The sequence below is a fragment of the Ochotona princeps genome, chromosome 5, assembly GCF_030435755.1.
Source record: "Ochotona princeps isolate mOchPri1 chromosome 5, mOchPri1.hap1, whole genome shotgun sequence".
Classification (NCBI taxonomy): domain Eukaryota; kingdom Metazoa; phylum Chordata; class Mammalia; order Lagomorpha; family Ochotonidae; genus Ochotona; species Ochotona princeps.
Genome location: NC_080836.1, coordinates 27,965,481 through 27,981,764, shown reverse-complemented (window position 1 = coordinate 27,981,764; position 16,284 = coordinate 27,965,481). Strand labels below are relative to the sequence as shown.

Here is a 16,284-nt window from a genome sequence, read left to right as displayed (position 1 = left end):
GTGAATTATCCTTATTGTGCTTATTTGTTGAATAACCGCCACTCCTAAGTTAATACTCAGCAGATTCAGGCTCAGACCTAGCCCTTTTTGATGTATTTATAATTCCCATTCAGTTATTTCAACTGCAAGATTAGTGAAAGGTTCTGTAATCTCACTGCCTAAATTGTGAGTTCCTTGTGGGCACACAGATGCTGGGTCAATAAAGCGAAGAAGTTATTCAGACCCATGAAACTGAAAGGCATCTTTGGTTCATTCTCTTGATCAGTAGAGAATTACCCTTTGAAAGTAAGTCTTCTCAAAAAAAAAATTTTTAAGTAAAAAATAAGCTATTTTAGAAAAAAAGGAAAATTCAGTATACTTTCCGTAAGCCAACCTAAAAGTGTGAAAAACACAACAGATTTCTCCTGTAACAAAAAGTTACAGCGCCTTGAAACTTTCATGTAACTGGATTTTGATAAGAGAGAAGTTGGTAGATGTGAAGACTCTATGTGCTGATGTGGTGGAGAGAAATCTATCTGAATGTCAGAAGCTTCCGTAGACAGCAGTAGGCCCTGCAAAGAACTGCTACTCTAAGAAATAAACCATTTTCCCTTGCATATTCCCTAAGGTAACACATGATATGTTTTGTATGTTTGTTTACAGGGAGCACGATAAAGATCCAGAGAGTTTTTTTAAAGTATTAATGCATCTTAAGGATTTAGAACTGAATTTCCACGTTTCTGTCCTTGGAGAAACATACACAGATGTCCCAGGTACCTCTTCTCTTTTTTCTAATGAGTGTTTTTATAGATGACATAAGCTCTACAACTTTAAGTATTAATTTCCATGTTTTCCTTTGTTGGAATCATCAAGACGAGCACTGTTAACCAAAAGATTATACGATGGCATTAAAGTCTGATTCAATTAAAAAAATACTTAAGTAAGCATTCTTTGGTTTAAGTTGAGAACGTGAAGTCATCTCTTTTATCAAATATAGTTTATACAACACATCTTAATATAAATAAGATATATTGCTTTAGGCATATTAACACTTATCGGAAAGAGAGGATTTGTAATTGGATATACAACCTCTCACCTCTGGGGTCACTGGTTTGAATCCCACTCTCACTGGTAATGGCTGGAATCCATTACCATCTGTTGGGTAGGCTGTGTAAAGCATTTTGGCATCTTACTTATTATGTGGAATGGGCCACAGTTCGTATCGTGTTTGCTACTGTACAATGTTTTTGTGTGTGTGGTTTTTTTTAACTGAACTTGAGAAAGACAAAAATTGGAATCCATTAGCAGCAGGTCCGCTTATTCATAACACCATAAGGAACCCATGCAGAATCATTTCCTTTTACCCTGCTTCCTGATTAGCTCTGGAAAATGGGCATTCTACACCTTCCATAGGCAATTAAAGGTTCATGATTTTTTAAGCACTGTATGCCTAGCTTTGTTTAAAAAGCAAATATACAGACAACAAAAGCTCAAGAATGACCTTTGTTCTCCATGTGTCATAATTCTTGTGGCCCACCTCTAGTTTGCACTCACTGAGCAAGTCCTTGTCAGTACAAGGCTAAACCTGCACCCAACTCATACCCCAGTAGCCTCGCTCAGCTGGCTGACTTTACAACCTCTCCAGTTTATAGAGAACAACTTTTCTCAGTCCCTCCAAGCTTCTTTAAATCTTTGGACATGTACTTGTTTACTTCTATTTTGTTCTTTTTATTTCAACTCATAGCGTTCTCTTTCAATATGAAGCTTTCCTATAGTTTCTCGGTATCCTATACTTTTTATTCTTTACTTGTTTTAAATTATTCATTACATATGTAAATTTGATAACTTTATCTCACACACATAAATTAGAATATAGTGGATATGGGCCCAGCATGATAGCCTAGTGGCTAAAGTCCTCGCCTTGCATCCATCATGATCCCACGTTGGCAACAGTTTCTGTCCTGGTTGCTATACTTGCTATCCAGCTCCCTGCTTGTGGCCTGGGAAAGCTGCACCAATGTGGGAGACCCAGAGTAGATTCCAGACTCTTGGCTTTGTATCAGCTCAGCTCCGGCAGTTGTGGCCACCTGGAGCTAATCAGCAAACCGAAGATCAGTATTGGTGCTGTGAGGATTGGGGCTATATCTCAAACTGTTTTTCTCCATACTTCAGAACCCAATGTATTGCCTATCACAGAGCTAGTACCTGTGAATATTTATTTATTTATTTATTTATTTATTTATTTAATAAATGAGTAGAAACAAGGTAAATTCTCTTCCCCCAAGGAATTTCTAGTTTTGTTGAGAAAACATTATTTCTGTGTAAGTATAGGAAACAAGCATGAGATAATGTAATTATATGTTAGTACTGACACATGAGACACAGGAAATGCTAGCTCTTGAATAGCAAAAAATATTCAGATAGTCTAAAAGGATAAAGTAATTCCAAAATGAGAAATGACATAGGCAAAGCCCAACCATTTTGAACTCTTATTTAAATGATAGAACAATTTTAATGATTAATGCTATGAGGTCACTCATCTGAGTAGGACAGGTGATTCTGTCCTTGGTATTTAGTGAATACCTCCCACAAACAAAGGTAGATACGGAGGATCTTGCTTATTAAGGAAGATTGGAAAAGGTGAAGGAATAAGGAGCCGAGATCTTGGATAAGGAAAGACTATGAGATGACTTGTATTTTAGGAAGGCATCTTGACAGGATATATAAACATAATTGCAGAAAGACTCTCCTGGGTTCATCATTTTGTGAGTTAATAACAGAAAGAAACTGAAAAGGCTGTATTAGAAAGAAGTTTTCCAGGAAAACATGCAAAATAATTTGGTAGATGGATGACTGCCAAGAAAGAAGTAAAGAAAAGTTCAACTCATTTACAAGGCTGGTAAGTTGAGTTTTATCTGTGCCAGAGGTGAGGCATTTGTGGATGGACTGAGAAAAGAGGCTGAAAAAAACCCCTAACATAAGGCTTCTTATGCAGATTTACCATTGGGCATTTGTAGACCACTACCACAAAGAAGACTAAATTTTTTACTCCAAAGGCTTTGTTCTTCTGATCACAGCTCTCCATTCCACACGTTGACACTGAACTATTTAAGGCACAGTGGAATGTGAAACAATTAGGGTTCCAACTACCTAATGTGCAGTAATTCCTGGGCCAGTCTTATTGTTTACTTTGTCTTCATTTCAACTTCATAATTACACTCTATGGCAAGCAGAGGCGGTGATGACCAGGATTCAGTCTGCCTCCAGAAACTCTGTCATGGGCAAACATATATAACTAACAGGTGACTAGGATGTTGTGAAATATTAATGGAGTGTTATGGAAGCCTAGCCAAGGATAGCATGTTATCTGTGTACATGCTGGTCATATAGTCAATATCAGCTGCGGCTCCCTTCTGTGTTAGTCACTGCTCCATCTCCATCATTTCAAATGCAGTCCGCTCTTCATGGCCACAGCACGTCACCTTGCACATAGGAGGAAGCCAAGCCTAGAAGGGATGAATGAGCCCAGCCACTCTCAGGTTATGTCCTTAGACAATCATTTTCTTAACCTTTACTCCCAATGATTCCTAAAAATGCCATTCCTATCACCCTCTTTCTTTATTGGGTGTTTGTTTACAACTCAGTTTTCCAGGCATTCTTAACATTTATAAATGCTCAAAGCCATTTGGCAATATTATCTGTTTAACTCTTGGTAGCATCCTGTTCAGTAGGGAACAGGAAAGAAACTGAGGCACAGAGGAATTCAGTTAGATCTCACGGCTTGATAATGTTGTAACCACTGTTAGGCTGACTTTTCAAGTTCCTATCTTCTGATCCAACTATTTGTCTAGGTGTTATTTTCCCCCAAATGATCATCCAGTACTCCTAATCTGTTATCTAGCTCTACCACACACACACACACAAAAATGGTTGCCTGGAAGATAATGTATTTCTTTGCTTGTTCTCTCTTATTGTGCTTTATGAGCATATTTCAAACCCAGAGTATAAAAACACTTTCTGTACTGTATAATACAAACCAGGACAATCAACACCATTAGCATGTGTAGGGAAGTGGTTTTTCAAGAAATAATTGCAGTTATTATTATGCCATAAATAGCAACTTTTTATTTAACGTTTGGTTCTTACCTGATTCTTTGACTAGTTGTTTCTTGTAGTGCTTGTGCCAACAAATTTTACTGCCCTTTGCGATAGTGCCAACAATCAGCATTAAAATTCTCTCTCAAAAAAGAGTTCTAAAGCAATATTGTACAGTCTCCATATTGTTAATTATTTTCAAGTAAAGTGTGATAAGTTTTCCTGCTGCTTTTCTCATAAACAGCAGCAAAATCAAGATCATCTCTTATAATTTGCAACTGTATACAAAGGGAAGAAACAGGAAAGTTCTTGGTTTCCCAAAACCTCACAGCTGAGCACAGAAATTGTGTCATCCCTAATCACCCCCATGTTTGTTCAATAAATGTTTATGTTAAATTTCGTATGCATTTTAGTTGAAAGATGGTGAGACAGAGATCTTGGATATGTTGGTTCACTCCCTCAAATGCCCACCAGAGTCAGTGCTGGTGTAGGCTAAACTCAGGAGCTGAAAATTCAGTCCAGATCTGCCATGTGAGCAGTGGGGACACAAACACTCAAGCCATTGCCAAGTCCCTTTGTAGCGGGTCACCTTCAAGAATCAGGTTGGGAAGCAGGGATGGAACTCCCAACAGAACATGCCTGTCTCAGCAACTGCACTGTGGCACTAAATGCTTGCTGCGGTCAAGGCATTTTTGTTTTTTAATTTTTTTAAAACATCTTCATGTTCCAAAAAAAAATGGTTGCTAGACCTCTAGGATGAAATGGTGAATAATATACAAGCGTTGTGTGACATCTGCAATTTACTTTCCCACGCCAGCTTTTTATTCATCATTGACTGGAACATTTCTCTAAAATACTGTAACTGACATTTCTTGAGCACTGAACCTGTATTGTTGTGAGCCTTTTCTGCATTGCTACATTTCGTCTGCTGAGCGGCCCTGAAAACTGGGTACTGTCAGAATTACCATTATACAGTTGGTAAAATGATGGCATGAAGAAGTTAATGGCACTTGCCCAAAAACATCCAGCCAGTGACTTCAGAAGCCATCATTCAAACTAGGTCAGTAACTTCCATCGTCAGTTCCTAAACTATGCTCTGCATAGGAATCCACAGAGCCTTCCCTTTTTCACAGCTAAGAATGTAATAGCAGGTGATTGATTCACAAGGCACCATCAGTAAAAATGTGGCCCCTCACATGAAATCATTTCCACTTTCTCAGAAGGGAAGGTAAAAGAAAAACAAAAAGAAACCTCATTCCTGTTTCTTAAATGTCTGCCTCCTACCTTTGATATTAAAGTGGGTTCCCTCCCTCTGTCTTCCCCTTGAGAAGTCAGAAGCAACGTGGAATGAAAATACATCCCAAATAATTCTTGGCACATACTCAGTGGTCAATAAACACTGTTTGAATGAACAAATTTGAAGAGTTGGGCATGATAAAATAGTAAATTTACCTACCTTATTAGATGTGAAAAAACATACACTGAAATAATTTACAAACATTGAACAGTTAATGAGTAAAACAATGGCCACATTTTCTGGGCAGTCTTAAGATTTAATCAAGTTTTAAGTGATTTTTATAATGTTTCCTGTTTGTCTTCATGACCTTGTTTCAGTGTAATTTTTTTTCTATCTTTTTCTCATCTTTCCACAAGAATAAGCTGGAGTATGATAAGGTAACATAATAACAGACAATTTTACAATCCCTATACCTATTTTGTAGACACTACATGTTTATTGCAGAAAGTGGAAGTGTTCTGTTTATTATGGTCACTCAGAGACCCAAACTGACAAAGAAACCCAAGCAAACAGCATCTCCTACAGTACCAGTTACTGTAACAGAAAGGCAAGAAAGCTCAAGAGCTTCCATGGTCAGCACTTAAGCCATCTGAATTATAAGTAGTATGAGGTTTCATTCCTGGCCCAGAACTTGTCCCAAGGCCCTGCCCAGTCATGAGGAGAGCCAGGAGATGCAGTCTTACTTTGTGCCCTGAATGGAGGGGAACAGAAACATTTGGTGAACCAGACTGTTGAATACCACAGTTCTTTATTGTATATATCATGACCCGTGCCTATTGAGAGCGAAAGCCAACCCTCTCCAAAATTTCCGCTTAATTTGGGAAAAGCTATCTCAGGTGAATAAAGATCCCTTCAATATTAGAATGTTGCCTACAGTTCCTTTGCTGTTAACCAGCTAGCTGTTAACTGAGGGAAAAAAGCAGCTATGTCCCATAAGGCACAATCAATTAGAATCAATAATTAAATGGCCTTAATTATCTCATAGGGGGTAACTTAGCCTTCTCAGGGGGTCTTCTGTCCAGTAGGCCCCGAGACCACGAACGGGTGAGGCGACAGTGCTCTTCTGCAGCAGAAACACTGGAGACAAACAGGTGGTGAAGAATGTCTGTTTGAGAGAAGTCACAAGCTTATATATGAGAAGGGGGCAGCAGATGGGCGGTACCTATAGTACAACAACACTGTGATGGGCTAACAGATATGTCTATCTCTCTGGACCCTCCAATGAAGTTAAAGGTCAGGAAGCACAGGAAATTGTATCTCAGGGTATGATCTTTACCTGCTGAAAAGCAGGATGAATGTAACGTTTGATTTCCTACAGTTGTTTACAAAGGAAGTCCTAGCAGAGTAGGGAAGAGAGACTAGGGTATAGCCCATCGCTCTTGTTGCATGCCCAGTGATCAGGCCATGTTGGGGTCTGTTAGCCAAGGGCACAGTGTGCCATGTGCCTACAGCCTCCCATATGGGCTAGGCAGGTGAAGATCCATGGTGATCTCTAACATGGGCCTTTGAGACATTTATAGTGGCTGTCAGCCAGGGAAGGTCCCTCTTCCATGTGAGGTGTTTGGCAATGTCCAGAGACACTTTTGCTTGTTCCAGTTGCTAATAGGAGGGTGATACCCCTGATATTTAGTATGTACAGACAAAGATGGTGCAAAACACCTCACAGTGCCTATGACAGCATTATCCAAACTACAATCTCAATAATGCCATGACTGAGAAATCTGCTTTACAGGAATTAAAGTCAGCAAAGTGGGTTTGGGGCCGAGTCCCATAGCTAGGTTAACCTTGGTAATCCATCTGTGCAATAAAAAGAAGATGATGGGAAAGGAGATAATAATAAAACCACCTGCCCTAGCCACTTCAGTGAGTTCTAATGAGAATCTCAGCACAATTAGATAATTTGGAAGAGAGCGCTTTCGAAACTGCTGTGCAGAGTCTGTAAGACTCAGACACCTCTCAGAATCTTTCATGCATTTTGGATCCAGGAAAGACATTAATGGCGCTGCAATCTTCAAAGTTCATTTTATTTTGATTCACAAGTATATTAAGGGCATTCTGCCACATCACATGTCTGCAAGCAGTCATCTTGTTACAAATAAACTCAAAGGGCTAGAAATTCCTCAATGCAAATGTTGGAGTTTGGGCCAGATCTCATGACAAGGTCACTTTGTTTGCCCTCGAGCTGATTAAAAAGGAGAAGTAGATGCCTAAGATATCACAAACCAATGGAATGTTTTTGTATAATTTCCCACAAATGGTAATTCTAAACAAAATACTCTTTTCTGTGAACGGACAGAGCCTTACATGAGGTCCCATGATTAGATGCTGCAGACATGCTAAAAGAAGGAATTTCCTTAAGGAATGTTGCTAACTTCAGAGGTTAGGTGGCCAAAATGTTCCAGAGAAACTAAAAACCAGAACCATGATTTTGATAGAAGTCTTTCTACTTCACCTTTGAAGTTGGGAACTATGTGTGGAAGACTTTTGGTTAATATCTGGCATGAATATGGTTATGACTATGAGCTCAGCAAGTTTCCGTTCTTAGCTCTGAAATGTCAGATGATTATATAACATTTCCCTACCCTCTCGCTCTGCTGTCAGCTGCTCTCTCATTTTCAGCGGAGCAGTTAGGAGGGAGAAATAGTAGGAAGATTCTAGGAATACAGATCACTTGTGCCAAATTATTAGAAAGGTTTAAAATTTTGCTACAAGAGAAGTCCAGCAAAATGAAAGTTATCAACATATTGATCAACATTGAATTATCAAAACATTGTGAGATGAAATAAATGCCATAAGAAAATTCAAATAAACTTATTCACTCCAGACCACACTATTCCCTAATCCTTCCCCCTCTTTTTTTGTTAATTTTCTCACCATTTGTTCTATTAATTTAAAACTGTTTTACTGAGTTCCTATTATGTTCTGATATTGATTAAATTTTTGTGCCAAACACAAGTTTTGCCCCTCTGGAATCTTACTGACTGGTGGGGATGGCAAAAGTGTTTTATAATTACACTTTGTGATAACATGTCCTGGTTTATTTTGTAACATTTTGAACAGTTTTGAATATATTATCTCATAATGCTTATGAGCAATCTAGTTACGTAGATCATCAAACAAGTATTAACATCTCATTTTGAGCTGAGGGAAATGACTTCCATTACCTCAATTTTAGCATTGGGGATCTGATGTAGATTCTCAATAGACAGAACTGCTTGTACATGATTCTTAGAGCCAGACACATATTATATATACTTTCTCAAGAATATGGTTTGAAAGGTCAGTTTCCCAAGCATCTGTCATTGAGGCCTGGTTGGTAGAGTGTTACTTAAGGTGGCTGCATGCTGTATCCAAATGACTGGATTAGAATACTGACTCCAGCCTTAGTTCCCACTTTCTGTTATTGCGTGCCTTGGGAGGCTGCCGGTGATGGCTAAAGTCCTTGGGTCTCTGCCACCTTTTAGTAGACCTGGACTGAGTTCCCAGCTCCTGGCTTTGGCCTTGCTCAGCCCTAACTCACTCTCACTCTCTCTATATCTCTCTCTCATTTTCTCATCTCTTACCTCTCTACCTTTGAAATAAATAAAAATAAATTTTTAAAAGCTTAATGAAATTCAAGCTTCCAGTCCTTTGTTAAAATGAACACAGGAAAAATCAAATACAATGGGAAAAGTGAGAAAGACTTGAGTAAAAGTAGTCATATGCGCTACTGACAGGAACGAATAACTGCTATAAAAATGATCTCAAGATAATTGATTAATTTAACAAGATTTCTATTAAAGCACACTAATATTACTTCATATATCTTTTTTATAGAGTTATTTATTTTCATTAGACAGTCAGATATACAGAAAAAAGAAGAGACAGAGAGAAAGATCTCTGTCCACTGATTCACTCCCCAAAGTGACCACGATGTCCAGAGCTGAGCTAATCTGAAGCCAGGAGCCTCCTCCAAGTCTCCCAGGCAGGTGCAGGGTCCTAAGGCCTTGGACCGTCCTTGACTACTTTCCCAGGTCACAAGCTGGGAACTGGATGGGAAGCAGGGCTGCCGGGACACAAACCAGCATCCATATGGGAGCCTGGCATGTGCAAGGCGATGACTTTAGTCACCAGGCCCTCAAATCATTTATCTTTTACAAAGTGGTCCTAGAATTCAAAGCAGCAAGTGACTGGCAGGTCATAAGAGTCACATGCAAAAAAAACCATGCAAGATAATATGTTTCACTAGATTCAGAATATGCGTAAAGTAGTAGCTTTCCAAACTCAAAACCATGGAAGTATGAAAATGGGCAGGAGGGAATATTCAGAAATAAACTCAACCTGTATGTATGTGTAATACCCATTAAACCTAAGATAACAGCATTTAACAATGTAATTATTCCAGCCATAAAATGTAACATAACTGAATAAAATTAATAGTGTCTATATAATAAAAACAAAACAAGTTACATGTATATTCTAAGCACTCACATAAATACGAATATAGACAGACAACATATGCTTCTTGTATGAATAAAAACTGAACATATAAGAAATGAGGCATATGAGTATTTTCTGGATGGCTATTATAAATAAAAGTTTGCAATAGCATCAACACATTATAAGGACAATAAATTACTGAAAAGCTAGACTTTTATTCTGATATCTCATTTTATATCACAACAGTCCCCTCAACAGGTATAATTATTCTCCCCTATAGACAGATGTAGACATGAAAGCTCAGATTAAATAATTTGCCCAAGGTCACACAGATAATAAACAATAGAGATGATGATATCAGAGGAAATAGATACTAAGTCAGATTTTAGGTGAAAAAAAAACACTTCAGCCCTACCGTTAATTAAATAAATGCCAAGAATTTATGAGAGAGCAGTTGTGTTGGCCAAAGCAATAAAAGTAGAGGCACTATCATAACTAAGACTCCCTGACTAGTGAGACACCATCTGTGTATATGGTGATGGCTATGTAAATTATTTTTCCTGAGCCTGTATGAATTTCTGTACCCTTTGTTTGACTCAGTAATTTCACACCGAATTATATATCCTGTAGAAATAATTCCAAGAAAGAGAAACACTGTTAGTCACCCTTGCCTTGATCCCTTCTCTTCTACTCCACATTCAACAAGTTACTAATATCCTGTTTGTTGTTCACCCCACACTCACCGTTTTTCTCTTGCCTCCTGTCCAATTCTTGCTCTTATCTTCTGGGACTTTATTTCCTACCATGACCTCAGACTGGTCTCCCAGCCTCTGCACACTTTGATACATACACTAGCTATTACCAATGTTGTTTCTAAACCCAAATCATCCAAGAAGATGATCATGGTAACATAATAACAAGTACCTGTCCCGTAGGTTTTTCTGAAGAATGAACTTAATTTTCCTTTGTGTCAAGTGAGATTCTTGGAAATCCAACTCCATCCTAATTCTCCGTTCCTTTTGCCATTTTCTAAATACATCTGCACACCTACCCACCTTCACATCTTTCATTATCTGTTGCTTAAATTCCTCCCACCCTTCCAATGTGGGCACATTCATACCCTTTATCCACCTGATAAAATCCCAATACCAATGTTCCTTCATGCATCTCCCTTTTCCTTTCGCTGCTGTATTGCCTCATAGCACTTACATTCATTCTGTCGGCTGCAGAGCACACTTAGCTGTACAACTGTCACCCAACTGCCATTAACAGTTCTGTGATGCGACTGCCAGAGAACGCTTTGTAAGTGAAAGAGACAATTTTTTTTTTTCCTGAGCATATTTCTTTTTTTTTCTTTATTTTTGACAATGTTTCCATAGGTAATTAGGGCACAAAGGTTCAGGGCTACAGGAAAGTGGGTAAGACTATTATGTCCACTTTTTTTTTTTTTGTATCTGAGTTAAAGAGGAAGATAAAGAAAGAAGCCCCACCTAGTTTCCCACCCATCCCAGGTTCCTGATGTGGGGCCTTCTCTGAGGGTCTTGCTCAAGTGGTTTTGATAGTTCAACAGTTACGAATTGCTGCCAATCTCTCCATTCCGAACATGATGAAGTTGCTGCAGAATCCACTGATTGACATAGTCCACATTACAGTCTCCATTTGCTCAGTTTTTCACTGCCAACATATGGCTGGGGTAGTTGATTGATTTGTTCCGTCCTCTGTTGTGGTGCCAGATATCCTCTGCAGGTGCCGATAGACTGTCATATCCTCCATGTGCGCCTGGTGATGCTCTCCACGGCTCTGTAAACTTTTAATTAGGGAACCTCAACGGAACTTGAGCTGTGGTTATGCATCAAGGTGAAGGAATTCATGATGGGGGAAGGGTTTGGGGTGAAGGGGGGGGAATCCCAGTACCTATGAAATTGTGTCATGTAATGCAATGTAATTAATGAATAAATGAATATTAAAGAAAAAAAAAAAAAGAAAAGAAGTGCAGGTTCCATGGTCTGCCATGGAGTGCAAGAGACAATTTTTAAAATGGAGTCAGCTACACAAAACAGGGTGGGCCCCATCCTAGCTGCCAGGGCCAAGCTTCCCAGCCCTAGCTCACAGAAAGAACTTGAAAGTGTGTGTTTCCAACTCAGCACCTGACAAGTTCTTCCTTCGTCCGGGAAGGTATATTTACTCTGCTGCTATCCCTTCCTCCCAAATGCTCCTGAGATGCAACAAACACAAGTTAACTGATAACAACTCGCTCTGATTCTTCAGTGTATCCAGAAAAATCAGCCTTTTTTTCTATGGCCACTCCCAGGCATGCCATCTTCTGGCTTCAAGTCTACTCCTGCTGCTACTGTGAGAGGAGTATTTATCTTTTCTATGGAAAATAGAATATTCAGGACATCTCTCAAAGCAAGATCATTCATCCATCCTACCAGGGGGAAGAACATGACGATAATATGTTCTGGAATAAAACTCCCGAAACAGCTCTCATGAAACTGTTCTCTGAAGTCATAACTGTGAAAACATTGCTGAGGAAAAAGGCTCTTTCATTTTCATAGAATGTGCTCAAAGTATATGAGAAATGTGCATTTAGGGTAAACACAGGAAATTCATTAATGAACTAATGGGAAAAATGGATATTAACAGATGAAAAGGAAATTGGAAACAGATCCTAATTTGAAAAACTATAAAGGCCTATCTGTGCTATGGTTGATAGGAGATCTTCGAACATTGCTGTGGTGATTTCCTTTTGAATTCTGGTAGTTGTATATTGTCATGATTTGGAGTGCGGTTACGAAAAAACATTTGGCCCAGTAAGGGATGGTGGTGGCAAGCGCCACTCTTCTTCTCCGTTCCTCCCCCGATTTAGCATCGTCCAAGTTTCCTGCAGCACTTATAATAGGAGTCTGATAGAAAGCAGTGCTGCAAGGAATTACTGTCTGGCTCTGACCATTGAGCTTTTGCAGCTCTATCTCTACTCACCTAACTTGTTCCATCTTAAAAATGGAAACCATTAATATGCTAGCATGGAATGAATCCCATCATGGAATTTAGTTCCAAAGTTGTAGTTGCAGCTTTGCCACGGATTGACAATGTGATCCAGAAGCCGGCACTTTGGAGGGTAGGGTTTCTCAATTTTTAACTGAGGTATATAATCTCACTCCAAAAGAGATTCCACACTTCCTAAAATGCTTACTCTGAAAAATACAATTTTCTCAAAATACATTTTTAAGATTAATCTTTATGGGAAAGGCAGATTTACAGAAAAGAGAGACAAAGATCTTCCATCTGCTAGTTCACTCCCCGAATGGCCACAATGGCCAGAGCTGAGTTAATTTGAAGCCAGGAGAGTCTTCTGGATCTCCTACACAGATACAAGGTCCAAGGCTTTGGGCTGTCCTCTACTGCTTTCCCAGGCCTTAAGCAGGGAGCTGCAAGGGAAGTGGAGCAACTAGGACAGCAACTGATTCCCATATTGGATCCTGGTATTTGCAAGATGAGGATTTAACCATTGAGCCATCACGCCGAACCCCAAAATGCATTTTAAACCTCACCATTCTGATACGAGCTGCACTCCTGCTCTGAACCTCCACCCTCAGGCAGTTGAGAGCTATCAGCCTAATAAGCCAATCACAATTATTCCAGATACCCTAATGGTGTGTTTCTGATCTTGAAAAACCTGATAATTCCTACTTTGTCAGCTGCCTTCACAGCCGTCAATAAGTATAGCTTCTTGGTATGGCTTTCCTAGTATGCCTTCATGTATAGCATTTATCCACAGTAGAAATATTCCAAGATCCCAAGTAGATATCTAAAACTATGGATAGTACCAACTGTGTATATACTGGGTTTTTTTTCAGTACACATACACATTCCTAAATTCAGTGCCTTTCCCATCTTAGCTAAGCATTTGTCTTACATTGAGCTGTAAATTTTCATTTGGCAAAACCATCGTGAATGACTTTTTCCTCACAATTTTATGTATAGAAGACCCCATTCTTACTGTAAATTTTAACAAGCTCTTCATGCATGTTTTTTTCTTTCCTTATTAGATAGAATACTGTCATCTTTCCTTTAAAGAAAGCATTTTATGACTTCTTTTCAGCATATTCAAATTATAGTCATCACTAGTCACGTGCTGTGGGACCATTATTAAGTAAAATATTTGAGCACAGGCACTGCAGTTTGACAGTCTGTCAGATAAGCCAAACGGCTACTAAGTGATTGGCAAGTGGACTGTGTATACCACTAGATCAAGGGAATATTCACCATCTAGGCAGGTTGGAACAGGATAGCAGGAGATTCCATCCTGTGGCAGCATGCAGTTTACAACTTATGAATCACTTACTTCTGGAATTTTCCACTTAATAGTTTGGACCTCCGCTGACCATGGATAACTAAAACCACCAAAGATGAAGCTGCACATATAGGAAACTGCTTTATTCTTTGTAGCTTGACTTCAGTCCTTGCTTATGTGTGTCTGTGTTCCTGAAGGGAGCTCACACATCAGCACCCAGAAGACCTTCCTTCGCCTTTACCTGTCAAATCCCAGTCCATCTGCCAAAACTCAAGTCAGCAATTTTCTTTGATCTCTCAAATATATGCTCAATGGCGAGAGCTGTGGTGCAGTGGGTTAAACCACTACCTGCAGCATCAGCATCCCACATGTGTGGATTTCCAAGTCAGGAAATTGGTGCCAGTTCCAATCCAGTCCTGCTTCTTGCTCCGTTCCCTGCTGATGTGACTGAGAAAGCAGCAGTGGATGACCCAATGTCTTGTGCCCTTGGACCAGCATGGAAGATGCAGATGAAGCTCCTAGCTCCTTTCTTTTTCCTGCACTGCCCCAGCCTCTGAGCCATTTGGGAAGTGAATCAACTAAAGGGTGTTCACTCTGTCTCTTCCTGGATCTCTAACTCTACCTTTCAAATTAATAAATTTATATAAATATAACCTTATATATCTCAAACCTTCTTCCTTTAACTACCCATCAGATTTTGTTTACACTTAGCAGTGTATATGGCCATTTTTTTTAATAGCAGAAGGTTCTTAAAGATGACGTTATATCTTATCTAACACATTTGACCCAAAGATCCCAATACATGAGGTTCTTACAAACTTGACAGTTTTCTACACCAAGATATGCACTTACATCATGTATGGCTCATTAAGTATGCGGTGTATTTGTAAGAGAAACAAAGCTTTCGTAATAGAATATATATTCTTATTAGATATACTCTGATGTTTTCTTTCTTTTCCATTATACTGTATCTATTTTCATGCTGGTTTGGATTAATTTCACAACTGTAAGTCACAGAAGTTAACGTAAGTGTACTGTTATATGTTGAAATTGACTGGACTTTTGCCAAAATCATTATAGTAATATTTCTGATTTGTATTATATTAAATCAATCCACTTTTATATTATGTTTATTTGCATTTTAATTTCCGCAACACATTATTATCATAGTGTTTTGTTTATAACTTTTCATAAGCAAAGTGATCTAAGAAAGCAAATACAGTTGAGGTATATCTGTTTTTAAAGTAAGAAGGTGAAGTTTGGTTGTGTAACAATTAAATTATCACTATAATGAACAAAACTCCCAAGATAAATGCATTTTAATATAAGTTGCTATTTATTGACTGGTGAGTGTATGCTCCAATTTTGTTTATTGTATATTTTCTGTAATTCTATGACATCCCTTTCAGGACAAGATATGATCACACTTTCATCTATAAGAATGCCAAGGCAAACTATAGTAGTCTACTTACTTTATTCAGTGAAACTTCATAACACTATACAAAAACCATTAGTTCTGATTTGGTTTTATTTTTTTCCTTTACACAAAGTTTTCTGTAATTTAGCAAGTGCTTTTTTTTTCACAGTACATTTTAACTGTATTCAGTGCTTATGAAAAATGTCAGACTGATGGTGTTGAGAACTAAAGTTGTACCAACTGACAAGTCAGTTTCTTGATGCTCATTTCATGAACCTCATTAATTGAAAAACATAACTGAAAATAATATTTTAAGTTCGCTTTATAATATCTTACAGTGAAGATTGTACCTAGAAATATAGAACTTTTATTGTCTAGTTACATATTAAGAATATAATGGATGTTCAATAATAGTTCGTTGATTAAATTAGTAGAGAAATCATAGCCCTGAGTGTTGATAAATGGGAAAATTATTTAAAGGAGGAAAAAGTGATCTTCTTTAACTTTGTTATCCACATTCTCATTCCACTGTACAATTGATTATAAAGCATTGTCCACGGAGTTTTATATTAAGATTCTGTATGTAGGGCCCGGCAGCATGGCCTAGCGGCTAAAGTCCTCGCCTTGAATGCCCCGGGATCCCATATGGGCACCGGTTCTAATCCCGGCAGCTCCACTTCCCATCCAGCTCCCTGCTTGTGGCCTGGGAAAGCAGTTGAGGACGGCCCAATGCATTGGGACACTGCACCCACGTGGGAGACCTGGAAGAGGTTCCAGGTT

The 16,284-nt window shown here is 38.7% G+C and overlaps 1 protein-coding gene across 3 annotated transcripts in view; it reads left to right on the top strand.

Annotated features, from left to right (window-relative positions):
- Nucleotides 1-16,284, top strand: part of GTDC1 (glycosyltransferase like domain containing 1) — a 312,493-nt gene that overhangs the window by 282,962 nt on the left and 13,247 nt on the right. For all 3 annotated transcript variants that reach the window (XM_058664455.1, XM_004577185.3, XM_058664456.1), the window contains one exon: nt 643-752. In XM_058664455.1, the coding sequence (XP_058520438.1) occupies nt 643-752 (110 nt within the window). The remainder of the gene's footprint in view (nt 1-642; nt 753-16,284) is intronic.